General features: G+C 43.0%; 1 protein-coding gene across 2 annotated transcripts; it reads right to left on the bottom strand.

Moving 5' to 3' along the window:
- On the bottom strand, positions 1-26,773 carry RBM5 (RNA binding motif protein 5). 2 transcript variants are annotated; one of them, XM_019416889.2, is made up of 25 exons: positions 26,647-26,773; positions 25,220-25,290; positions 23,405-23,570; positions 22,470-22,625; positions 18,257-18,326; positions 17,693-17,766; positions 15,132-15,215; positions 13,692-13,752; positions 12,985-13,050; positions 12,565-12,725; positions 11,872-11,969; positions 11,181-11,268; positions 10,947-11,024; positions 10,793-10,865; positions 9,135-9,220; positions 8,651-8,735; positions 8,344-8,435; positions 5,320-5,481; positions 4,690-4,839; positions 4,535-4,606; positions 3,732-3,911; positions 3,372-3,446; positions 1,792-1,889; positions 1,584-1,713; positions 1-644 (listed from the first exon to the last, which is right to left on the bottom strand). In XM_019416889.2, exons 2-25 carry the CDS (start codon positions 25,234-25,236, stop codon positions 519-521), a joined length of 2,448 nt encoding a protein of 815 aa, XP_019272434.1. In that variant the 5' UTR covers positions 25,237-25,290; positions 26,647-26,773; the 3' UTR covers positions 1-518. The 2 variants fall into 2 exon arrangements, with proteins under 2 accessions (XP_019272434.1, XP_019272436.1); XM_019416891.2 differs by lacking the exons at positions 23,405-23,570; positions 26,647-26,773.

Below are 26,773 nucleotides of genomic sequence, written 5' to 3'. Positions count from 1 at the left end.
TCATTTTTCAAGGTATTTCTTTTGTAAAGGAGCCAGATTTGGCAACTAGACTGAAAATCTTCCAAAATTCTGTACAAATGTGTAATATACAAATATACACAAGGCTTTTGCCAAGAAAAGACAGCACAACAAATGACAGAGGCGGCTTTGGTGTCACATACCACCTAGGGCATCTCAACACCCCCTAGCAATGAGAGGGGCTGACGGACCATGACATGGGCTACACATGTAAAACACACTACATTACACTATGTACACTGAAGTATAAAAGACTCACTGTCCCCTTGGCCAGCTCACAAGCCCTCTGGCAGGAAGGAAGGCCATTCACCAGACAGCCCATATAAGGGGAACTCCTTTAAGTGGGAGAACATTGTAGAATGGAGTGGTTCGCCCTAAAAACTATTAACAGCACAAGGCATGCCCTTAAAGAGACAGGCGCTAAGAGTGAATTCAGGAGATGGACCACTCCTTGTGCTCCGAGGAGCTCATCTTTCCTGCCCTCCCTCTCTCTCTGAACCTCACTCCATCTCCGTGAACCGAGCAAACATGGCCTTCCGGACAGCATCTTTGTAGGAATCCGCACCCGACAGTCCGTATGCACTGCCTTTGGCTCCTAGGCCAGCTCCTTTTAGCCGGACTTGAGCCTAGAGGAACAGAATTTCTGTCAGCAGAGGGCAGGTAGGGTGTGGACCGCTTCAACCCCTGCTCATCCAGCAGACTCCCAACCGAAAAGGACCACCCACCAGGGGACAGAAGAGAGGAAGTTTTGGAGACCTGGAGTAGGGTTAAGGACTGAAGGAATAAAATGTGCTAAGGAAGACAGACAGATGGAGACACATCCCCCAACCCTGTCCCCCAGTGCCTGCTCAGCAGGCTTCTGTACCTATTAAGGGCCCCAAAATACTCCACTGAAGCCTAGGAAGGTCTGGTAATCATGGGCAGATTGTAGCAGGACACCCCGATGGCAGAACTGGCTTGCACAAGATAAACATGGCCTGTAGGAGTCTGACCTAAGCTGGGCTGCCAGGTTAGAGAAGGAACAGTCCCTGGTGGTGCTCTTGTCTAGAAGGCCAGTGGGTGGGGGACTCCTGATCCTGAGATTACATCTCAATCTGAGCTCTGAGCAACTAAAAAAATTTCTTAGCATGGATAAAAATCCTACTAAATCGTAACTTGTTTTATACATAACCAAGATCACCTACATGGTGATTAAGAAATTAAAGCACAGTGTACCTTGAAAAAAACCTAATCTAAGCTATCTGGATGAATTAGTGTTCAGTAAGGGGCTGTTTCTAACAGGACATAGGAATATACAGTTCTCAAGACAGCTTTTACCCAAAAAAACCAAAGACCAGAAAAATCAAGTAGGGTACCACACCCATTCCTCTCAAATGACATCTTAAAAGAAGAGTGACATAAAGGAGGGCGGCCGGGAACCAGACTCCATTGGGCTTGCCAGAGGAGATGGCCCTTTATGGTAAAGGTAAAGCTGGCCCCTGGGTCCCAGGCTGTCTGGGTGCTTTGACCTCATCTCATCACCAAAATAAACCTGCAAACCACAGAAGCCCAATGTCACTGCTTACCTCGATGGGAGCTGTGATGCCTTGACACTTTCTTCCCAAACCTGAACCTTCCCGCCAACCCATGGCTTGCAGCATCTTGTTGCCAATGTTACTGTGGTCAATGCCATCTTTGGTGGGCTGCTCGTAATTCCTGCCAGTGGCAAACACACAGTTACTTAACACAGCCACAGCCCCTGCTAATGAAGTGGAAAAGGTACACAACACATACACAGTGCCAGCATCAAATTGCTTCTTGCGCTTGGGCTCTGGAGGTTCTGGAATGCCGTATTTCTCCCGTCTTTCTGCGGCTCGATCTCGGTATTTCATCTACGTGCGAGAAAAAACGCTGCTAAAGACATTCAGACTTGAAGCTGCAACAACCTAATGCACCTAGACTTTGTGATTACCACCCTCAGACACTTCCTTAGTCTGGAGTTTGGCCTTTTTGAGTGGTCTGAAACACCTAACACTTTTGTTTTTTTCCCCTTACTGCACTCAATACCGAAAATGGTACATTTGGGGACCTCTGGGTGGCTCAGTTGGTTGAGCGTCTGATTCTTCATTTTGGCTCATGTCATGATCTCATGGGTTCATGGGATCAAGCCTGGCGTCGTGCTCTGTGCTGACAGCGTGGAGCCATGGACACTGCTTGGGATATTCTCTCTCTCTCTCTCTCTCTCTCTCTCTCTCTCTCCTCGTGCACGCACACCCTCTCTCAAAAAAATGAATAAACTTAAAAAAAAAACGTATTGAAAAAAGGGTCGGTTTGTAGGGATTAACTGTGTGTGGAACCTGGGGCCCACCTACATCTCCAACAAGGAATTTTATTTAATTAGCCGCCACCTGTCAAGCTCTTCAACAGACTGCTAGGCTGTGGGTACAGCCTCCCAGGGTCCTAGAGGAAGAGCAGGGCAGAGATGCCATTCCTCTTACCACTTGGGACAGGCCCATCTCCAGGGACAGATGGCACCACAAACAGCGGAAAATAACAGAAAAGCAAATTACAGATAGTCGAACTACAAAATTATCACGTGGTGAAAAATTTCAAGTAACTTGCCCACTGGTTGATTTCTAACCAACAGCCCTCAATTTCTTTTTTTTTTTTTTTTTAATTTTTTTTTTAACTATTATTTATTTTTGAGACAGAGAGAGATAGAGCATGAACAGGGGAGGCGCAGAGAGAGAGGGAGACACAGAATCTGAAACAGGCTCCAGGCTCTGAGCTGTCAGCACAGAGCCCGACGCGGGGCTCGAACTCACAGACTGTGAGATCATGACCTGAGCCAAAGTCAGACGCTTAACCGACTGAGCCACCCAGGCGCCCCCTCAATTTCTTTTTAAAGCCTGGCTGGCCCTCAACTTGCCTCATGAACCATCAAATGCCTGTCCATTATTGGCCTCACCTGCTTTTGCTGCCTTCACCCCAAACCCAGTCCTGCCCACTACTTCCTTCTGTATCACTGCGTCTGTCTTATGCCCTGATATCCTCTGGGCCTAATTTGAAGCCTCCCTCGTTGCAGGCCAGAAGAGATCACCTTCTCTTTACTAAAATCCAGTATACTTCACCAGTAAGTATTTGGCATTCACAAGTTGTGGGCAACCTTGAGGATGTGCTTCTGTCCACCCTCATAAAGAGAGGATGCAGAGTGCTCACAAAGCACCTATAACCTGAAATGAGCCACAATGGCCAGGTGACATGTGGTATGACAAATCCTACCTTGCCCCTGGGACCTGGAATTAAGTGCTACAAATAAATGCTAAAAGCAAATACAAGATACTCCTTCTAGTGGCACAGTGACCCTCAATCACCTCTCTCTCCCTTAGCTCCAAGGCTTCCAGCTCCTGCTCACTCAGTCTGGATCGTCGGTAGATATCCATGTTTTGCTGTACAAGAGATTTGACAGACGTAGTAAGAATTCGGACCATCCTAATTTGAAATGACATTATCAACACCTATTTAGTCTAAGAGTCAAAGCCCAATCGACACACTACGGCATGAAAACCAGAGCCTGGTGTATATGGAGCTGCCATGCTCTTTGCCACTCTATGATGTAGAACAGACTACCATCAGAACAGTCTTCTCAAAGGCATTCACTCAACATCAGGGCACCCATATTGCCTCATTGCCTCCCCTCCCTGCCTCTTATCAGCTCAGAGAATCATGGCCACCTTGTGAAGGTCTGAGAGCTGCTGGTGCCTGACCAGGGCGTCTCTGTTAGGGAACTGGCGCCGGCAAAGCAGGCAGGCCATCTTCTTCCAGTCGGCCAGCTTTTCTTCCTCACTCTCAAGTCTCTCTACGAGCTCCTCTTCATTGTCACTGTCACCACTGTAAGCAGCAACCAGACCCCTCTGGGGACAAAAGGGTGGGTCATTGGAAATGTACAGCAGGAAGCAGTGATGACTATATATCTGGATAAAGCAACGTGTAATACAAGATGTGTGAGAACTCCCAATGCCCCATGCCATACTTCAACAGTGAAATTGCATTTATCCGGCTGTACAGAACAGTCAGGTCCTCAAGTGCTGGGCCTGACAGCCTGCTGGCACCAAACTCCTGGGGCCCAGGAAAAGTTCCTGGATGGTTGTTTTCAAGCTACTCATTATAGATGAAAACCCCAAATACGACAGATCAGGGTAATGGCCCACCCAGACCATTATCTATCAAGTAAAACACTTTTTATTGCCTTAATTTTCTCTTTCCAAACTGTTAAAACCCTCTATTTACAAATGCAATAAAACTCAACTGAGCTTAGGAATTCAAATGCAGGCTTCATTCAATGCTCCATCTCACTGGCTTTCACCCAGAAAATAAAGCCCTAGACATGGATTCTATGTGCAGAAGCTTTTCAATACCCACCAACAGTGACCACATCCAGTTTTAAGTAGGAATCACATTAGCCAAGATGAAGCTGAGAATCACAGGAAGACACAAACCCAAAAATGGCCTTAAAACACTGGTGGTCCTTCCTTACTTTGAGGGGATTCTCCTCGTCTCCATTTCGCACCAATTCTGGAATGAGCTGCTGCCTTTCAGCTAAGGCTCCCTGGGAAACAGAGAAACAAGTCATAAGCCTCAAGTTTTACTTAAGTTCCCATGAAGAAGTATGGTCATTCCTGCTACTGTTACCTTTTTCTCAAAAAGAGCAAAGCCAGCATCTGCTGCAGCAGACTCTCTCCTCTCTTCTTCCCTCAAGGAATTAACAGGTTGAAAACTGTTTTTAAAATTTTCTTTCTGCTTGTTTAAACTCTTAGCCCAGCGTTCCATGTCTTTAGCGATCTAATGACAACCATGAAAAAAAACATTTAGGTATGTGAGTTTAGACAATAGTCAGCCCCTGTGCCACAGTAAGAAGCCATTAAGGATCTCACCTCAATCACGTGCTCTGGAACAAAACCCCCTTTGCCCTTACTTCTACCTACAAATATCTTCATGACACACTATTGCATACAATCAAAATCATTAACGAATACTGCTTGAAAGCCTGTGCAGTGTTCCCGAATATACTTCCTTCTAAGTATGTATATGGGCAACTGACAAAAACTAAAAAATTAAAAATGCTTTATGAACTTAATGTAAATTAAACGTGTGGCCCAGCTTTTGAGAATCCAAATAAAGCTGACAGAGAGGCCACAACTCAAAAAAAAAAAAAAAAAAAAAAAAAAAAAAAAAAGAAAAGAAAAGAAAAGAAAAGAAAAAAAAACTAAGCCCAATACCCCAGAAAGACCTCGAAGTCCCCTGGCTGGGTCATTATTTCACCTGCTGGGCTGTTTTGCTCTTGGGTTTCTCCTTCTTCTCCTTCCCTTCTTTTGCAGGAGGTAGGCCCGTCTGCTGGTGGGAGGTGGACTCCGCAGCTGGCACGTACGTCTCTTTCTCTCCATCCCAGTAAAGGTACTGCTGGGTCAAGGAATTGTAGTAGTACTAGAAACAAAGCACAATTAATGCAGACTTTCTGCTTTGTCAAACCATTAAAGGATCATTTTGTCAAAAAGGCACACAAAATTGTTTTGTCAAAAAAAATTCAACATATAAACATAAAACATGTTGCAGAGCAGTAGTATCTCCTGCTCAGAGAGAAGCTGCTGTATGTGTTGGTGTGGTGAGGATGATGAACTGGCCAGTGAAGAGGTACGGAACTTCTTAGACAAAAGTAGAATATGGTTTCTCAGCAGTGTAATACCATTAATCTAATCCGTGGGCCTGGAGGGCACCCGAAGAGCAATGTGTCTCACTCCTTTCCATAAACTGTTTATACAAACCAGGAGGCCAGAACAAGTGGTTCAGCAGGAGGTTTTACTTATTTATTTATTTTTTTCCAAGATTTTATTTTTTAAGTAATCTCTATACTCAACGTGAGGCTCAAACTCACAACCCTGAGATCAAGAGTCGCATACTCTGGCGAATGAGCCAGCCAGACTCCCCTTGTTCAGAAGCAGTTTTTAAATCACACATCCTCTGTGACGACCAGTTAACAGCTCATTACTGGGTCCAACCATCAAAACCCTTTGGAAACCCAGGTAACCAAACACAGGGTTGTAAAAAGCCAGTTTGGGAGCCTGGAAGACCAGATCTGATCTATGTCGGATGAACTGCAATGGGAGATAGGTAGCACCTATCTCTCCACTTCTTTCTTCCTTAGTCATTCGCTCTACTCACTCAGCAGGGACCCAGGAGAGACATCTGTCATGTCTCTTCTAGGGAAGGTGGTATGGGTCAGACGCAGAAGTCACAACAAAAACATGGCCACTAGGAAGAACTGCTTGGATAATGGTCAGACTTCACCTCTTCACCAAGCAAGAGGAGCGGAAGAGCCACGCAAGGCTTGGCTTGCTCAGGTGGGTCCCTCATTGCTTCACACCTTTCTCAGAAACCACAAGCTCTCAATACCAAGTACCTGTTAAAAGCACTTATTTTCCTATTCTATATATACAGCTCCTGGTCATAAGTAATTATTTATTTATGGAGTGTTAGTGTTGCCTTCCCTCTTCAAAATAATCTACCACTACTAAAAATAAAACATCACCCCACAGATCTGCTAATTTCTACCCTCAAGAAAACATCAGGATGTTAAGTAAAAGAGGTTGGACACCAAGAGGTCACATGTCATCCGACTTCATTTATATGAAATGCTTAGAAGAGACAAATTTGTAGAGACAGAAAGCAAATAGTGGTCACTGGGGTAAGGAGGGACAAAGGAGTGATTGTTAATGGGTACACAGTTTCTTTTTGGGGCAATGAAAGTATTTTGGATTACCAAAATAAATACACAAACACACAAACAAATAAACTTTAAGGGGTGCCTGGCTCAGTCAGTAGCAGCATGCAACTCTTCATCTCAAGGTCATGAGTTTGAGCCCTATGTTGGGTACAGAGATTACTAAAAATAAATTTAAAAAATGTTTTGGAGTTAGTGGTGATGGGAGCACAACATTGCCAGTATATTCAAATTATACATTCTAAATGGTTAAAATGGGTAAATTTTAAGGGTATTTGGCTAGCTCAGTCAGTAGAGCATGAGACTCTTGATTTCATGGGTTGTGAATTTGAGCCCCATGCTGGGTTTATGCAAAAATAAATTTTTTTGAAAAAAATTATTTTTTAATGCTTATTTATTTTTGAGAGAGAGAGCACAAGCGAGGGAGGGGCAGAGAGGGAGGGAGACACAGAATCCCAAGCAGGCTCCAGGCTCCAAGCTGTCAGCACAGAGCCTTATGTGGGGCTCAAACTCACAAACTGCGAGATCATGACCTGAGCCAAAGTTGGATGCTTACCGACTGAGCCACCCAGGCGCCCCTATGCAAAAATAAAATCTTAAAAAAAAAAAAAGTGAAGGGGCACCTGGGTGGCTCAGTCGGTTAAGCGGCCGACTTCGGCTCAGGTCATGATCTCACGGTCCGTGAGTTTGAGCTCCGCGTCGGGCTCTGTGCTGACCGCTCAGAGCCTGGAGCCTGTTTCAGATTCTGTGTCTCCCTGTCTCTCTGCCCCTCCCCTGTTCATGCTCTGTCTCTCTCTGTCTCAAAAATAAATAAATGTTAAAAAAAAAAAAAAAAAAAAAAAAGTAAATTTTATGTCATGTGAATTTCATCTCAGTTTTAAAAAATACATAGGAAGAGAAACCACAATTTGAAACTTCAATCTAGGTCTTTACATAATGACTAACAGCCACCTATAATAACTTGACAACCTAATCCACGGTAGTACTAGAAGTCTGACTAGTGGTTACTGAAGGGGATGGGTACTGACTGACAAGGGGCATAAGGGAACCTTCAGCATGCCAGGAATGTTTTCTCCTCTCAGTGCTGATATATATGAATGTGTATACATATGAATATTCAAAGAAAAGTACACTTCAGCTCTGTATATTTTTCTTCTATTGTTTGAAGTTTATTTATTTTTGAGAGAGAGGGAGAGAGAGAGGGACAGAGAGAGCGAGTGCACATGAATGGGGGAGGGGCAGAGAGAGGGAGAGGATCCAAGAAGGCTGGGGCTCGAACTCACGAACTGTGAAATCATGAGCTGAAATCGAGAACTGGATGCTTAACTGAGCCACCCAGGCGCCCCTCGTGTATTTTTCTGTATGTACGTTGTACCTGAAAACATCTTTTTTTAACCTTTAAAAATTAAAATCCTAAAATAGAAATTACATCTTGGTGGTTCTGAAGAACTTAAAACTAATCTGGGTCACTTGCTCCTTTGCAAAAGGTATTTCGTTTCATGCCTCATAGACAGACTAAGTGAAACAAAGATATTTCTAGTGACGCTGGGGAGGAAAACTGCATTTACCTGCGAGTTGGGGTCATAGTACAGCCCTGTTGTCGGATCATAATAATATCCTGAAGATTCATCATACTGGTAAGTGGATGTGTCAGGCACTGCTGCAAAAACAAAATCCAGCACACGGTCATTCCAGATAAAGAAACTGGCTTTACTTCAAATTCTAAGCCACGGAGATGCAGCAGGCCTTAATGGTCGTCTTCTCTCATATCCCCAAGTGTCCCTCTGACACCCACAAAGGGAGAGGAACTCTTACTAGACACAGACAACAACTAGGACCTTCCAACTGTTAACAGCCCCATGAGGTTTGGCTTACCATATTTGGTACCAGGAACTACACCAGTGGGGGAAGCGGCTGGGGCCTGTGTACTTGTGCTAGTGCTAGGCTGTGCTTCCTCAGTCTGGAAAGAACAGCAGCTTCAATATAATTTCAACTGTAAAGCCTCTTAAGAGAACTAAATCACTGCAATCATCCATCCAGGAGGAAGGGCTCCCCTGACAGACACATTGTAGCAATGATCTAAGGCAATCCTTGAGCAAAACACATGCTGACAACTTTCTTCCTAAAGGTCAAGTCGAAGCATGCAGAATGTATAAATACCCCTTGTTTGGAATCTTATGTTTTAAATACACACTCCAAATTATTTCATTATCTAATACTACCAAACAGAGAGAAGTAAGGTCAGAATGTCTGTGTATTATTCAATCCTGGCTCATACAGCAGGAAAGGATAATACGTGTACAACAAAATAAAGTTTCCCCAACAGTCACCAGTTCTGTATTTAGGATAACAGGATTACCGGAGAGCCAGGCGGATTGGAGGTCTGATTATACAGCTGGGGACTCTGGGACACTACAGCCGCTGAGGTGGTGGTCACTGCTGTGCCTGATGATAAATGATGCACACAGGGTTAGAAAGGGCCAAGGCAATGAACTCAAAGCCAAATATCTTTATCTGTAATACCCAAACTAGCCTTCTGTCGTTGTGAGGTCCGTTACTTATTTATCATCATTATTATTATATACCTTTTTGGAGAGATAAAGACAGAGAATGAGTGGGGGAGGGGCAAAGAGCGAGGGAGATACAGAATCCAAAGCAGTCTCCTGGCTCTGAGCTGTCAGCACAGAGCCCGATGTGGGGCTTGAACCCATGAACCACAAGATTATGCCCTGAGCCAAAGTCGGATGCTTAAGTGACCGAGACACCCAGGTGCCCCTATTTTGTGATTTTTAGAGAGAACAAGTGAGAATGTATGTGCACATATGAGCGGGGGTGGGGACAAAGGCAGAAAGAATCTTAAGCAGATTCCATGCTCAGTGCAGAGCCTGATGTAGAGCTTTATCTCATGACTGTGGGATCATGACCTGAACCAAAATGAAGAGTCCGACGGTCAACAACTGAGCCTCAGGTGCCCTGATGTATCAGTTCTTAATTCCTACTAAGCATCCTGGAACCTATGACACTTTCATTTTTATAATCCTACTAGAATGTCACAAAGTTAAATATTCTGTATGACAACTAAAAAAAAGGAAGAGGCTGGGGCGCCTGGGTGGCTCAGTCGGTTAAGCGTCCGACTTCAGCTCAGGTCACAATCTCGCGGTCCGTATGAGTTCGAGCCCCGCGTCAGGCTCTGGGCTGATGGCTCAGAGCCTGGAGCCTGCTTCAGATTCTGTGTCTCCCTCTCTCTCTGCCCCTCCCCCATTCATGCTCTGTCTCTCTCTGTCCCAAAAATAAATAAACGTTAAAAAAAAAAATTTTTTTTTTAAATAAAAAAAGGAAGAGGAATCCATATCTGGGGTTGAGAAAAGATTTAACCATAAAGCTTTTAGAATTCTACAACAAAAAGTAAAGCAAGGCCTTCTTATAATGACCCTTGTGATTGATTTCTGGTCACCAGAATCTAGGGCCACACCCTCCCTGCTCATTTGAACCTATGTGGGCACCCATGACTCCAAACACCACAGAGAGGGGAGATACAAAGCTGAATTCCAAGAACGAATACTCATCACAACATGGGTTTCACACTCTCAGAGACTCAAGTACTTCTAATCTTCCCCAGAACCTTACGCACATGGAGACAGCACTGAATGTGCACCGCCCCCCCCCCCCCCCCCCCCCGCAGGGAAATGGACTCCTGGCTTGGGGTCTAGTTAAAACATCTAATTATTATTTTTTTTACATTTATTTGTTTTGAGAGAGACAGAGAGAGAGAGAGAGCGCGAGTGAGCGTGAGCATGCGCGGGTGAGCAAGTACACACAGGGGAGGGGCAAAGAGAGAGAATCCCAAGTAGGATCTGTGCTAACAGCACAAAGCCCATTGCAGGACTCAATCTAACGACCGGAAAATCAAGAGTCAGACGCTTAAGCAACTGAGCCCTCCAAGCGCCAAGGACATCTAGTTCTATCTCCTCAACCACAGCTACTTAAACAAAAGGTAAAACAGATGAAGTTTACTACCTGATGCAGATGACGCATCAGATTCCAATCCTCCAGTTTGTTGTTGATAAAACTGTTGGTAATCCTGTGAGTACTGAAGAAAAGTGCACTGTTAAAAGCTGCTGTTCTCAGACATGCTCTGGAGAGAAGGTGGATGTTGGTCAAATCTACCTACCTGAGCATATTGGGCATAGCCATCTTGGCCTGGCTGCAGGTAACTGTAGTCAACACTGCCTCCTTCACCACTCTGAGACTATAGCATGTCAAAAGAAGAGGACACACAGGTGAGTTGAGTAGACACCAAGAGCCAGGAAGTACTCCCTAAAACTGTCCTTAGAGAGCTTCTAAGGCACTACTTCTGTGAATTTGGGCACCAACACACTACTTTGACAAAAAATACCTATCTTACCTGGGTGGATGACCACTGAGCTGCAGCAATGGCTGTACTAGCCACAGAGAAGGCGCTGACCCGGTTACCATCTGGGAGGACCAAGTCTCTGAAACCACAAAAATCCAAGCATGTGATTCTATCTCAGTATGCTTCCTATCCATGCTCCCATACTGTCAAGGAAACATCAATTCACTCTAGCCTTTGTTGGGAACTCTCAAATGCTAGCAAGGCCTCATTTCAGAGCAGAAAGGGGTCTCCATGGGCCAATTCCTCAGTGGGCAAATGTCTCTGTAGTGTCACCATTTTACTCTGTATCCTGCCATCTAGTAAGGTATCTGCTGGATGAGTAATGACACTTCAAATGGGACATTTATATCTCTAGACTAAAGCTTTCTCTATACGAAGCTTCTGGAAGGAAAAGATTATTTCCAGATGGGTTTGCACCACCTTGAAGCTGTTTGCATAGCACATATTCTCAACCCATCTGCCATGTCTGCCTCTGTCCTGCTTTGTAGTTTTCCAGCAACTGGTTCCTCAGGACAGGAAAGAATATGCTTTAAGAAAGACAGCTGACTCCCTCCTGACCTTGGCAACCAGGGAGGATTGTGTCTCAGGGAGGAGAACATGGGCTTAGGGTACAGTCAGCAAAGCATCCCTGGGCAGCTGTGCAAGTACAGCAGTTTGAAATAAGGACAATGAAGTTACTCACTTTCTGGCACTTTTCGCAAAATCAACCCCAATAGTTTTGCCGTCAATTTTCAAAGGAGGATGGAGACTCTGTAATATCTGAAGAAGCTGAGAGGCATCCTGAAGGAGAAGGTCAAGAAAGACCATTTTGTCCTATAATTTAAAATCTCTCCCTACCACCTACCCCATTCAAAGAAATACAGCTTTCTATTAAAAAAGAACAGTAATTCCTAATTGTTTGTACACACGAAACCTCAAGGAAAAAATACAGCCCTCTTTCCTCCAGCACATGAAGGCATTCCATATTATTAAAGGAGTAAATGCTAAATCAATCTAAAACAAAAGCAAGAAGGAAAAATTAAAGTGTGGCTCAAAACTTCAGTTCTGCGAATCATTCACAGGTATACGCATTACTTTTACCACTTATCAAAGTAACTGGTCCTCTAATTTAGCACTACAATAACTATCATTACGTAGTCTTGAACTTTGGATTCCAGGAGCCTTACAGACAGTACTACTTTTAGATGAACCACATTTGTCTCTTAAAGCCCAGTTTATTTAATTTTATTCTAGAGAGAACATGAACAGAGGAGAGAGGCAGAGGGAGAGACAATCTTGAGCAGGCTCCATGCTCAGTGTCCGCTGCCTAACTGACTGAGCCACCCAGGTGCTCCAAGCCCAGTTTCTTTTAAAAGAGAAGATTCAGTGAGCTCACCATTGCAGAGGACAGCTGCACAAATGCGAAGCCTCTGTTCTGCTGGGTCTGTTTATCTTTTATGAGGCGAATGTTATTGACAGCTAAGGATGCATAGGGAGACAGCGCTGTCATGATGGAATCCACCACAGTGTGCGGGGCTATGTTTCGAAGTATGATTGCTGGAGGTGAAAGGGACAAATCACATGTATGTGCATTACCACCACCAATACTTTTGAAGGCAGGCTCAAGTACAAACACATAAATCCATTTGGGAGGTTCCTAGTATATCTTGCACTTTGACATGGAGAAGATTCTAAAAACCAATCTTTCATGGGATAAACTAAAGCTAATGTTGGTCATTAAAAAAGTGTAAGAGCACAATAACTCCCAACTGAGGTCAAGTAATACCATAAAGGCCAAGAATATACTGGAACTTACTATCACAGTAGTAATCCACAGACTGAACAGATTCTGTGGTTCCAGGGGGCACTTCCTGTTCAGAGTCTACAAGAAGGGGAGGAGACAGGGGGAGTCAGTTACTGAAGACAAACAAATAATAAACCAGTATTTTTTTTAGTAAAGAAATACATTCAAACCCCGAAGTTTTAATTGTAAGCAAATGTAGTAGCCATTTTTTTCTTTTTAAACCATCTGTGGCTATAATAAAACACCATTAATTTTGACACGATACATGTGGAATGCAGAAACTGGGCCGGAGAGGACTGACATTACCTCAGTACTACAGAAAAACAGATTCAAAATGCAAACCAGTGAGCAGACTTAATTTTGGAAAATAAAGGAACTCTCTGCACACACAGTCATCAGAAGCATCTCCCTAACACAAGGTAAGCAAGTTTACAGAAGATACACGAGTTACTTCCTGAAATGCTTTACAATCTATACCACAGACAACCTAATTAGTCAGGTTTTTGGTTTGTTTTTTTAAGTTTATTTTTGAGAAATAGTGTGCATGCAGGGGTGCGCTATCATCATGGAGCCTAACTTGGGGCTCAAACCCATGAACTATGAGATCATGACCTGAGCCCAAACCAACAGTTGGACACTCAACCAACTAAGCCACCCAGGTGCCCCCGTAATTAGTCAGGTTTTCAATGCATATTCCAAATAGCTGAGTTTGGGCTTACCAAACTTGTCTGCTCCACACCGGAAGCATTTTAGTCTTTTCCTGAAATTGTTAAGGCAGCACTGGAAGAAAAAAAGTTTTCTCTGTAATTATTTCTCACAGTAGGCCAGGCTTACTAGTGATGAAGTGGGTTAGGGGCTATAGGGCCATGGACAAGTCCCAGTAAGCAAATAAAAAAGCAGAGTGATAACATATAACCAAGACAAAAGGGCATTCACCTAAAAATTTTAAATGTAAAATGTTTCAGTATGTGAATTCTAACAAGAAAAACAAATCTTGACATAGTTTGAAATAGAATTCCCTTTTTATCAAGTTGAGGGAAAGTTTAAGTTCACCCAAAAACCCTACAGCAAACAGTGGCAAAGTTTGTTCTTCAATCAGAAGAGCACTCACTATATGGACCACTTTATACACACAAGCAAGATGTGAACGGAATACTGTCAAGCCCCCTTCTGGAAACAGTAGACGTGAAGAACAATGAATCGGAATACTCTCAGAATGGCAAGCTCAAATGGTGCAATGCTGACAGGACTACAATACTTCTGCTTTTGAATTTCTTTTAATTATTATTATTTTTTCTTTAAGTAAGCTGTATGCCCAATGTGGGGCTTGAACTTACGACTCTGAGATCAGGAGGTGCATGCTCTATCGAATGAGCCAGCCAGGTGCCCTGACAGAACCATAACGGATCTTACATAACTTGAGCAGAGTCAGAAGGATTTTGTTAATGTAATTAAGGACTATGCCACAAGTTGAGAGCTCTAGAAATCAAGAAACAGTAAAGTGGAACAAACCTAAAATCCTAATTGAACACTGAGCTTAGAACCTGGATCTCCCCCCAAATATTTATTTACTTATTTTGAAGTCAGAGCAAGCGAGCATGAGTGGAGGAGAGGCAGAGACAGAATCCCAACCAGGCTCCACGCTGTCAGCACAGAGGCTGATGCAGGGCTCGAACCCATGAACTGTGAGATCATGACCTGGGCTGAAATCAAGAGTCAGACGCTCAACCTACTGAGCCACCCAGGCAACCCAAACCTGGATCTTTTTTTTTTTTTTTTTTTCAACGTTTATTTTTGAAAGAGACAGACAGTGTGAGCAGGGGAGGGGAAGAGAGAGAGAAGACACAGAATCTGAGCTGTCAGTACGAGCCCAATGTGGGGCTCAAACTTGCGAACCTTGAGATTGTGATCTGAGCTGAAGCCGGAGGCTTAACTGACTGATCCACCCAGGTGTCCAAGAACCTGGATCTTAAAAAAATCTCTAATGTTCTAGGGATTCTAGTACTGGCACAGGAGGATGAAAAGAAAGTCATGAACCAGGAAAATCACCCTATGATAAAAGCTGGTGATTGTATACTTTCTAGCTTCCTTGTTCAGACAGACAAAGAGAAAACAAAACTTGAAGGAGTTTGGTCTATCTGGGAAGAACACATGCTTACCTTGTTACAAAGCCAATCTTCAAACTTAGGTCTGGGATTGCTATAATGCATCGCAATGTGCTTTCCTTGAATCACTAGCTTTTTCTGTAAAAAAAGAAGTAACTAGTTATTCCCATTGTGAGGAACATGTGTCCATTTTCCCAGGGCAGAGCACACTTCGGAAAAATCAGTGCTCTGGAATTAAATGGACAACATACGGGGAGGACCAACCACCGCCACCTATACTCTGCCCATCCAATCCTTCAGATAGGCAGTAAGAGAATGGGATGCGGAGTAAAGGTAAACGGAGTCAGGGAGTGCTGAGAAAGCTGCCAAACTCTAACCGCTGACATGCACCAGGCCGTGTCTCCAGCAGAGACAGAAGTCCTAACATTCAGCATTGCCAGGCTGCCCGAGAGTGACAGTCTATTTCAAAAAGCAGAAGACACAACTCTCCCAGTTCTGAGATTGCCTACTTTAGCCTCAGCATGGTGTCCTTGGGCTTCGCTTCACTTTTCCCCCAGTCCCCCGTCCTTATGTAAAGTAAAAGCCTTTCTATTTTCCCTTTCCCCAAACTCCTGCTTTAGCATGTGTCTGTCCTCTGGGGGACGAGGGGAGGGGAGCTCATTTTTAAAGGGAATCTGGTTACAACTTTTTCTTAGGAGGGCCTATTCTGAATGCCATCCACTCTAAAGCAGCTAAATGAGATTTCTTCCTGCCAACTGAAACCATGTCACGTCCTAAGTGATGGATGTGTTTTTCACTGAAATACATGGTACTCTCTTCAGGATGAGTAACCAGGAGGCCAATGAAGTTTCTTCAGGGGGGTTGGAAGAGTTTATAAATGCATACACCACCTTACCCTTCAGGTCAACCATGTGACTAAAAGGGAATCAACTTTGAAGGTCAAAACTCCAAGCTCAATCAGTCTAGCCAAGAGTATGTATATCCAGCACCTGCCCCCAAAGAGCCTTCATTTAACAGGAGCATCTTTTCTTCTTCTTCTTCTTTTTTTTATGGGGGGGGGGCAGGAGGGAGGAGGGAATGGGATGTTCTGACAATATCAGAACAGAATTAGTAGGAGGTTAGATATCCAAATTTTTAAAAGGAGTCTAACCCCTCTAAATATACATACTGTTGAGCAATTTGGTTCTTGCAAATCCTGGAAGAGTTAAGACATGCTGTGAATGTTGTCTCTGCATTATCTAAAGGCAAGACTGCATGTCTGGCCAAGAAGGAAAAAGCTGAAGGGCCATCCACTCACTGTGTTGTACAGAAACAAAAATGAAGCTGGGAGATATGTCAATAGATCATCCCAGTAGGAGGGGTGTGTGCTGGGGGAGACTCCAAACTATCACTGAGTCCCTAATCCTATTAGCCTTTTATTTCTGGAGTGAATTTGAATTGTAATGAAATATTACATAGTAACTTAGCTTTGTATACATTAAAATTGTGGAGATTTTTTAAAATGTCTCGTGGGTTTTAATTTCTTTGGAGTTTTAAACTCCTAGGCAAGTCATTCTGATACCTCCACTGCATCAAAAGATGCTGTCACATCAAGAAAGCAGACTCACATGAAGCTTGTGTTTATATTCTATATTTACTAGGATGATGTCCATGGTATGAAATGAATGAAGCTTCACTTTTGTTAAGATCAGGCTGTCACCTCTGGGTTAAGAAAATGAGAGGCTTAAAAATCTAACAAATCAATCAAAATGATACCCCCATTAGTGAGTCTTGTTATATTACTAAAGAATGTAACTCTTATTTATGGGTGACAAATAAAATGCTGCAGAAAAGCAACATAATGAGTTAAGCAAACTTCTCAGAACGCATTTGGTTAAGGCATTCAATACTGTGCTATGGAGTTCTGGCAAAAAATGTTACTGAAGTGCCAAGTACTGAACGTTTTCTTGACAAACTGTAGAACACTTCAGTTAATGCTACATCAAAGAACCATCAATGATTTGCTTTCAATGGACTTTAAAAGGCATTCTCAGGGAGATTAGAACGTTAATGCCAGTTTAACTAGATTAGACAGCAGCAGGACACTAGCTCCCAGGCTAATCTCATCAGACTTATTGTTCATAAATTCCATGGAGGTCCTTAAATAGTCCTGAAGACCCATACGAACAGTTATGCCTCCAGGAGGCTTGTGGTCTCCAAGTAGAAATAAGGAATCACTTACAAAATGCCAGTAGCAGACTTCTACTATATTCTCTTTACTGTCGAATCGAGAGTTGGGTATTTTAAGATTACTCTCAATGGACATAATGAATAGGAACATAATCAGTAGGGGAAAAGGGAACATTAATATGTTTTGGTAATCACCAGACAGGTATTCAGTGATTAACAAAGTCCTGCCAGGCAGCCATGTTTAAAGGCAGAGCACATTCTGCAATGCAGTCCTTGCTGCTGTTATTTATTCTAATAACATCAATTTTAATATATACAAAGCTTTTCTTTAAAAAAAAAATCACTCCTTTGGAACAAACCACTCCTTCAACCTTTTTTTTTTTTTTTTTAAATTGTACAGACTTGTTCCATTTTCATGAATATCTAGACTTGGTGAGTGAAGCAACCTGATTGGCTTCCATCCAGCTGGTAGCATCTTGCAAGTGATAAAACTCCACGAAGGCGAAACCACGGCTTACACCTAGAGACAGCATTCAGATATAGACGGGATACTCGTGTTAGTCAGTTCCTTTATAACAGGTGAATCTCTCTCCCACTGCTTCAACACTGCGTGACAAAGCCAATTGGGAAGCAGCTTTACAAATGTGACTTGACTTGGGGATCTTCTTGATACTTTGCCATGGCAAGGAACCAAGCCGCCTGAACTAAGTGCCACTCGATTTGATTCCACGCTTAAAAAGTAACCATGCAACCGACTACAAACAGTCAAACAAGGAGTTTATAAATCACTACTTACCGAAGGAAAAAAAAAAGCCCCTAAAAACAAAGTTTTTAAAAAGGTCCTCAGGTGCTCTCTAATATCGTTTTCAAAGAGTCACATTCCTTAGCCATGGCAAACCTTTCATTCTGAATTCATGTGCTTGAAGACTGGGGGAATCAGGATGGTCTTTAGGGGCTGAGGTGGGAATGGGGAAGAGAGCCAGAACCGCCGGAACTAAGCAAGCTCTCACCTGTTTTCCTCTTCATCAGCCTCACATCCGCAGGCTGAGGGCCTTCAAAGGACTCCATCATTTCCCGAATCTGCAGAGTTTTACACATTTATAGTTAAAGCTTCAGCCACAAACTATTCCACATCAAAGAAAATTCAAGGACCAAGAACTGCATTAACTGCTTTAATCAGCCAAGTTTTTAACTTCTATCACCAAAATGCAATTATTCTAAACATGGAAAAAAGGGAACGCTTCTCACAGAAATGAAATGCATTATAACAGCCTCAAACGCATTCTTTTTTTTTTTTTTTCCTCAAATGCATTCTTTATATGCTGCCTGGGGATTTCCCTGAGGTACAAGTATTTATGTTATAAACAGTCTTGCCCACGGCATGCTGTCCTGCAAGCTTCTCTCCTCTAGTCTCACTTTGCTGTCCTTTGTTTAAAGGACCAGAAAGAAAATGAAATTTAGAAGAGGCAAAGGATGTGCTATTGTCCTCTGAAGTATATGATCAAGAATCAATAGCCAAAAACACAAGGAACTCTCTCAAACATTTTTTGCACAATACGAAAGAAATAATTTTTATATTTACATTAGTGGTAAAAACTAACAAAGCTCATAACATTCCTAGGCTCCTAATAGGTCAAGCAATAATTGGTCCTAGAAAAATGAATTTGGGCTAGAAGGTTTGTTACTGATGTCAGACCAAGCCCTTACTACAAAAGGCAATGAAATACCCTAATCTCTTTATCAATCATGCCAGGTAGCAATACCCCTAGGAAAAAAAAAACCAGGGCCAAATTTGTGAGACGAAGTCTCCAACTTTCCATAATTACGTGCAAAGGCTATGGGATTATACACTGTTGATCCTCATTATTTGTGCATTCTGTGTTTGCAAATTTGCCCATTCACTGAAATTTGTAACTCCAAATCAATACTTTTGGCACTTCCAAGTCATCTGTGGACATACCCAGGAGAAAGAAAGGTTTGAGTCACTTGATGCACCTGTCCCAGGCCGGGGTGATGTTTTGCTTGGTTTCAGCTTTCATAATGTAAGCAAGTATCTTTTTCACTATCTATTTAGTGCCAAGTGTATCACATTTTTGTACCTTTGGTTGATTTCACTATCCATATATCTACCTAGTTGTTTTGTTTTGAAGTTATCTCTGTACCCAACATGAGGCTTGAACTCACAATCCCTGATATTAAGAGTCACATGTTCTACCAACTGAGCCAGCCAGTTGAGCATCAACCCTTAATTTTGGGTCAGGTCATGATCTTAGGGTTATGGGACCAAGCGATGTGTTGGGCTCCGAGCTGAGAGTGAAGCCTGCTTAAAATTCTCCCTCTCTCTCTCTGCCATCTCCCCCACTTGTGCTTTAAAACAATAAAAAAATTTAAAATAAAAAATAAAATGGCTCTCCAAATGTAGTGCTGGAGTTTCTGTCTAGTGTTCCTGAATGCAAGAAGGCTATGATGTCCCTTACAGAAAAAATATGTATGTAAGACAAGCTTCATTCAGGCACAAGTTACAGTGTGGCTAGATGTGAGTTCAAGGTTTATGAATCAACAATATATATTAAATAAGGTATCTCTAAACCAAAATGCACCTGAAACAAGGTTATGTATTGATCTGTTGATGAAAATGTTGTGACCAGAGGCTCACAGGAACCTAACTTTGTATCTTCTCTAGGAGTGATAGTTCAGTATTCAGTATTCTATTTGCAATGACTTTATAAACTGACCATAACCACCCCAAAGAAAGAGAATCGACTATGTCTATTTTTTCCACAGAGCAGAAGTTCTACACAGAGCCAGACCCCACCATGTGACTCAGGTCCATGCTTAGTAATAACTAACTGGACATCAGAATAACTAAAGATAGTTACTACAAAAGCAGTGGTAACAGTAACATACAGTAACATAGTAACTAAAGATAGTTATTGTAACAGTTCATGTCAGTCAGGGGGAGGGAGGGCTAAACAAAAAAAGATAAAACAATAATGAAAATGATAAACTGAAGTCCAGGAGATTAAATATTATAATTTTAAAATGTTTTAAAACCTCAACAAATGAATCTGCTAAGAATACTACATAATTTGGGGGCCTGAGAAATTCTACTTTGAAAACCAGCCTTCTTATGGTAGGCGATTCTATTTCCCTGAAGAAGCCTGAAATACAAAAGCATTACAATCTTGTTTGCCAACCTGCTGCCTCAACTGCCAGCAGGGAGGTTCCCCAAGTCAGCTAGAGCACTGCTTCTCCATGCTACTACTCACTTCCTCTGCAGACTCCCAGGATCACAGGTCAGCAGGCTACTCAAGGGAACAACCTGCTTAACAAGCAAACTTTCCTAAATGGACTCCTCCTGCATTTCCTGCATCTTACTCTACATGCCCACCGTTGCCCCTACCTGTGCTCATCTCTGCCTTCCCTGTCTACCCATTCTTTCCTCCAACATTCTAACTTGCATAGCTTTTGCTACTAGGAAAAGCCCTTAGTACCTTTTTTTTTTTTTTTTTTTTTTTTTTTTTTTGAGAGAGAGAGAGAGACTGTGCGTGCACAAGCGGGCAAGAGGAACAGAGGGAGAAAGAATCTCAAGCAGGCTCCATGCTGAGCATGAAATCATGACCTGAGCTGAAATCAAGAGTCAGAAGCTCTAGTGTTTACACCAACTGAGCTACCCAGGTGCCCCAGTAACTTTATACTTAGCTGGGCTTTTAAAGATTCCACAGCCTGGCCTCAACAGCACCTTCCCACATCCCTCACCCCTGCCAAAAGCCTTTAACATCAGCCAAATCAACCTGGTTCAAGGCCTTGACTAAATTCAGAATCTATTTCCAGGTGTGCTTATGTTACCCTACTGCCTAGAAGTACAGTCTACACCTTTCCCCCAGTTCTCCACCAAACCCAAACATTTCTTTCTATCCCTCAAAAATCAGTTCAACTAAGATCTCCCTGGAACCCTTCTTTACCCTCCACTAATAAAACCTCCCTTAAACCTCCAGAGACATTAAGAAAAAGGGGGGGGGCACCTGGGTGGCTCAGATCTGGTGGCTCAGATCTGTCCGACTTCAGATCAGGTCATGATCTCACGGTTCATGGGTTCGAGACCCACCTCGGGCTCAGTGCTGACAGATTGGAGCCTGGAGCCTGCTTTGGATTCTGTCTCCCTCTCTGTCCCTCCCTGGCTCGCACTCTGTCTCTGTCTCTTTCTCAAAAATTAACAAACATTAAAAAAAAAAAAAAAAAATTTCTACTCCAGGGACACCTGGGTGGCTCAGTTGGTTAAGAGTCTGACTCTTGGTTTCAGCTCATGTCATGATCTCAGGGTCAGGAGTTCCAGCCCCGAGTCAGGCTCCAAGCTGACAGTACAGAGTCTCCTTGGGATTCTCTCTCTCCTCTCTTTGCCCCTCCTCTGCTTATGCCTGCTCTCGCTCTCAAAATAAATAAGTAAACTTTAAGTAATAATAACCTCTACTCCCAACATGGGGCTTGAACTCACAACCCCAAGTTCAGTAGTAGCATACCCTACCAACTGAGCCAGCCAGGCAGCCCTTTTTCTTTCTTTCTTTTTCCTCCCACCGGGACATTCTGCAGAACCTCTTTCAACAGGACCTCTTCTAACACCAGTCTGCCTAGTAGATCAGGGAAGGCTTCACATAATGGAGACTTCAAGCAGAAAAAGGCACACTGGTAGAACAATGAACATATTTGAAGTGGCCTGTAGGGGAGGCAGGTGGTGGATGTGGCTAGAAGGAATGGGTGAGGGCCAGAGATGCCAGTGAAAATCAGCGCCCAATATACCAAGGCCCTTGTTGGCCAGTTCTAGGAGTGGGGAGCCAAGTAATGGCCTTCCTTTTCAACAGGGTTCTTAGGTCTCAAATGGATAGTATAATTTTCATCAAATCAAAGGTGGCCAGATCATGAAGAAAATGTTTTTGCTGATACATCCTCACTGAGTAAGTAACCAATTCAATAAAAATAAAAATAAAAAACTACCTTCTAAGGGCTATTGAAGGAACAAGACCTCCTCTACGTTGAGCTTCAAAGTCTAAATATAAATGGTAATTAACTTCTGAACCAAGTTGAAAGAACTCCATCCTAAAGACAGAAATATACTTCACTAGCTGAGATGTTAGCTTGAGATAAAACAATAGCACAAAAAATGGCAGAAGTTCCAAATCGGTTGTGCCTACTGGACTGCTCATGATAACTGCTCTCTCCCCTTACATCGCTCTCTGTGATGGTGATGGGAAGCCCGCGCAGCATGATGGTCTTGCTCTCCCTCTCATCACTGATGTCATGCCTGTAGTCATGCTCGCCATAGTCACCATCTGAATGGTAGCCATCTTCGGATCGGTCACTGTTCCTTCTTTCGCGTTCTCTCTGATTTATAATAAATAAAATTACAATTAAAATCACACTGGGTTTATATTCTTTGATCCAGGCCCTAGGAATTTATTTTTAGGAACAACAGAGAGGATACTGGAACTCTATGATGATGTTCACTGTAGTGTTTCTAAAACAAACACAAAAAACAAAACAAACAAAAAAAAACAACAAAAAAAGAAGGGCCATAACCATTAGTTCAGGAAGAACGGTTTAACAACTCACTGTACAGTACACTAACACACAGTGAAATACTACATGACCTGTCACAATATGAAGATTGTATGCATGAAAAAAAAAAAAAAGCCCTGCATGATTATATGGGCAACACAATTACTTCTAAACAAAGCTCTATTTACATATAGAAAAGAAATGAGAAAAAAACTATGGTGACTGAAACTACAACTTTTAGAAGTAGCATCTGAGGCACAGTGTTGGCATATTATTACGCTCCAATTGCCTCATCTTTAAAATGGGAAGACATGTATCGTAAGTTGTAATGAGACCTACACGAGTTCATGTAAGTCAAGTGCTCAAAAGAGTGCCTGGTGCACGGTGAGCCCTATGTAAATCCTGGCCAGTAATTTCTATTACCAGAGGCTCAGCTGTCTTTGAGGGTTAGAGTCATCTCAACAGATTTCAGAATAATAGAATTTGAATATAATACTCAACAGAGAGTTCTACACTTGGTATACTTATTTCATTTCCAGAATCTTAAAGGCTTTGTGCATACAATTCATAATCTAACTATTTCATACCAATTGCTGACCACTCACCTCTGGGCTATCATAGTCTCGGTAGTCGTCGTATCTGTCGCCCCTCCGATCATCACTAGATCTTTTGTAATCTGAGTCCCTCCGCCTGCTTCTGGATTCACGCTCATCCCGGTCATCCCTGTCTATGATGGAACCGTACCTTCCACTACGCTCTGTTCTACTCACTCTGCCAGGGAAAATAATTTTCATTTACTCTAAAGTAAATCACATTTTATACCTTTAGAAAACATGGTAGAAAACACATACCCCTACAGCTCAGTTTATAAGATACCAAAATAGTTTAAAGTATCCCTCAAAATGTGATCACCAAATTCCAGTTTATTAAGACAACTACTAGGAAAAACAACTTTCATAAAGGAAAAACATAAAGGAAAAAATAACTTTCAGGAGATAATGCTAAATCTGAAAATATGGGTATCAAATGTCTGGGTTTAATATTTTTTACAAAGGTCAGGTTGTCCAAGTTTATCCTGCGTATTCCCAAGCCTGTAGTCTACACACGTATCACCCCTTCCATCCCTGATTCAGATCTTAGTGATCAAAAATAGGAAGAAAGCAATTTTTAGCATTTCACCCAATTTCAAAGGAGAGAGTGTTCTGACTCATCTACTCTCCAGGGTATCACACTACTGGGAAATGGACCAACAACCTGGATGAATTAAATTAGTTTTTGTTTTTTGTTTTTTTTCCTTATCAGGCAGTTAACCAAGTTCATTTGTTACTAACTAGCACCAGCAGAGAACATCATTTCCTAGAACATCTGGTTTATTTTTGGTTACTCGGCAGCATTAGGTCTCACAGGAAAATCTAATAACAAGAGGCTTAATCCCATTTGACCAAAGATCTAGTTTTTTCATAAACTGTTTATCAGGTTCATAAAACCGTGTAAGGATAAGACAAAGGAAAGGCTTAGAAGTGCCTCATTTAGAGAATACAAATTTACTAAAAAGAAACCAACAGAACAAGTAATCTAGGGCTACTTCATGATGTGAACTATAGGGACTGGAAACCCTAAAAGGGTAAATGTTAGTTTAGTAAGTTATTTGGAATCACAGACTGCTAACACAGCATTAGAACAAGGACATCACGTGACAAGAACTTTTCCTGAGTCTCTTTGGGCCGTTAATTTGATTTGATCTACCACTGGGACCAGCCTGAATACTGAGGAGGAATGAATAAGTAAAAGTCGAGTATTCAAATCAAATGGTCTGGGTGGGAGAATCCCTAGATGACAGAGCAGCCAAATGCTGTCATCTTAATTTTCTACTAATTCTTTAGCAATTTTTCAATTCATTTATTTTTCATGTAATCCATAGTCCAGAGCTTCTATAAATCTGGATCATCTTGCTATGGAGTGGACACTAACAAGAACTGGCATTCACTGATTGCTTGCTACAGCCGGGTACTATGTAAAGTGGCAGACTGTATGATCTCTCCTGGCTTTTGCACAGGCTGTTTTCCACACTGGGAACTCTCAGTGAACCACTCCACCCTGCCCTCCTTTATTCTTACTTATCCTCAGGCTTCACCTTAAAGATTACTTTCTCCAGGAAGCTTTCCTAGATGTATCCAGGAAAACACATGCTTCCTATGTGTTCTAGCAGCACCCTCGACTTCTTTTATATAGCAGAGTTCACACAGTACTTCAATTCTTTCACTAAGCCACCTGCTTGTGAGAGCAAGGCTCATGAAGGGGCTAACAGCAATGCCTGGCACAAAATAGTCACTTACATTTGTTTGATAAACAATTTTTAACAAGTAGTTCAGTTTCCCAATGAAATGTTGTGAACAAAGACAGGTACGCTAGTAACTTACCGTTTGTCTGAACCCATTGTCCTACTGAAGATGTAGCACTCTGCTCCAAAAGGTTCAAATTTTGTTTTTTTCTAGGAAATAAGAGAGACTGATCACTGAAAATTTGAGAGATCACTTAACACCATCATTCCATAAGCTAGGACACTGCTGAGGTTGGAATTTCATCAAATTATTAACAGTGATTATACAAGGTGGTGGCGGGGAGGTGGGAGAGGGAGGTGGGAATCAAGTGTCAGTATTAAAATCACACTAAGGTTTTACTGAAATGAGCACAGCAGGAAGATAAGGCATACTTTAAAATATTAGATTTTCTATTTGATAACAAACTCATAAAAGAATACAGGAAAAAAACTCCTTCCCTTCCCCTACTTTAGGATTACAAAGCAAAAAAGGCAGAGATGCAATCAGCTCCCTGTGTTCTAATCAAAGCAACTCCAACGGGGTAGTTGACCTTTTCAAAACATTAATCAAAGTGTCTTTATTAATACAAGCAGCAACATGAAATTCAGTATTTTCTGATGAAAAGTTGAAACATTTTAGAAGCCAGAATGCCGTGCTGATTGAAATCTACTCCATCTATAACGTAACGGCTGATCCAAAGCTATTTCAGTAAGACAAGAGCAAACCTCGACACGACTTAATTCCTCAGCAACAATAACCACCACAAGCCCTTGAGGCGACCAACTAGGCCCCGCAGCGCCCTGGTGGTAATAAAACATCACACAGCTAGACCGCGTTCGATGCGTGCGAGGTCTGAGAAACTAGTTACAGCCGTCCCTGGCGCCTGTTCCGGAGCAGGCGCTCAACGAACATTTGCTGAATTAATAAATGGAAGAGAACCACCTGGGAGAAATAAGGTCCTGAGCAGAATCTCAGATGCCGCCCCTTGTGTCTCGGGCAGTGCCTGGACCCACCTCCGTGGGGTATTGCAGCCGAGATGGCGGCGCCACTGCCTGCGCGACCCACTCCGGCGTCCGGCTTTCCCTTTCTGCCTGCACATGCCCCTCCCGAACCCCAAGAGGCTCCCAGCCCGCAGATCAGCCTTCACCGAACAACGTCCTGGATAGGCGGATTCAAGTGCAGCTGCGGGGCGATGGCGGCTAAAAACTGCCGGACACCCCCGAGAAGTACCCGAAGGACAGGCGATGGCTCCACATTCAGCTGGGTTGGGGAGTTGGAAATGCGTTCCGTCAGGGGTACAGTCAAGCGCCCGAAAAAAAGTGGGCCTCAGGTTGGGCGGGAGGACGCCCTCCGAGAGCTGACAGCGCAGGCGGCGAGCAGGGGCGCGGCCCTCCAATGCTTCGGGTAGCTACTCTAGAGATGCGGCTGGGACTGATCGGCCGCCACCCGCAGCTGTCAGGGAAGCTGCACGAGGCTTGCCTCAAAAGCATGAACTGCCGGTCTTTATGGGTGGCTGCCGCACTTACCCCCAAGAGAGACCGAAGTGGCAGAAGTAGCGGTTTTGTGCCCCAGAATCTCCAACAGGCTACGGCTGCCTCACAAAATGGCGCCTCGGCCGACGGCCGTCTCCTACCCACAGTACCTCGCGCCTGT

Source organism: Panthera pardus, unplaced genomic scaffold (assembly GCF_024362965.1).
Source record: "Panthera pardus isolate Hobbes unplaced genomic scaffold, ASM2436296v1 HiC_scaffold_8, whole genome shotgun sequence".
Lineage (NCBI taxonomy): Eukaryota > Metazoa > Chordata > Mammalia > Carnivora > Felidae > Panthera > Panthera pardus.
The sequence above is the reverse complement of the archived record's forward strand: the minus strand, read 5'-3'. Positions and strand labels throughout refer to the sequence as shown.

What these genes read in the sequence shown, in the direction of transcription:
- RBM5 (XM_019416889.2), bottom strand. An exon ending in TCACCATCACAGAGAGCGAT is followed by an intron (nt 18,327 to 22,469) that starts GTAAGGGGAGAG and finishes AAAACTCTGCAG; the next exon opens with ATTCGGGAAATGATGGAGTC. An exon ending in CCAATCCGCCTGGCTCTCCG is followed by an intron (nt 8,736 to 9,134) that starts GTAATCCTGTTA and finishes TGTTCTTTCCAG; the next exon opens with ACTGAGGAAGCACAGCCTAG.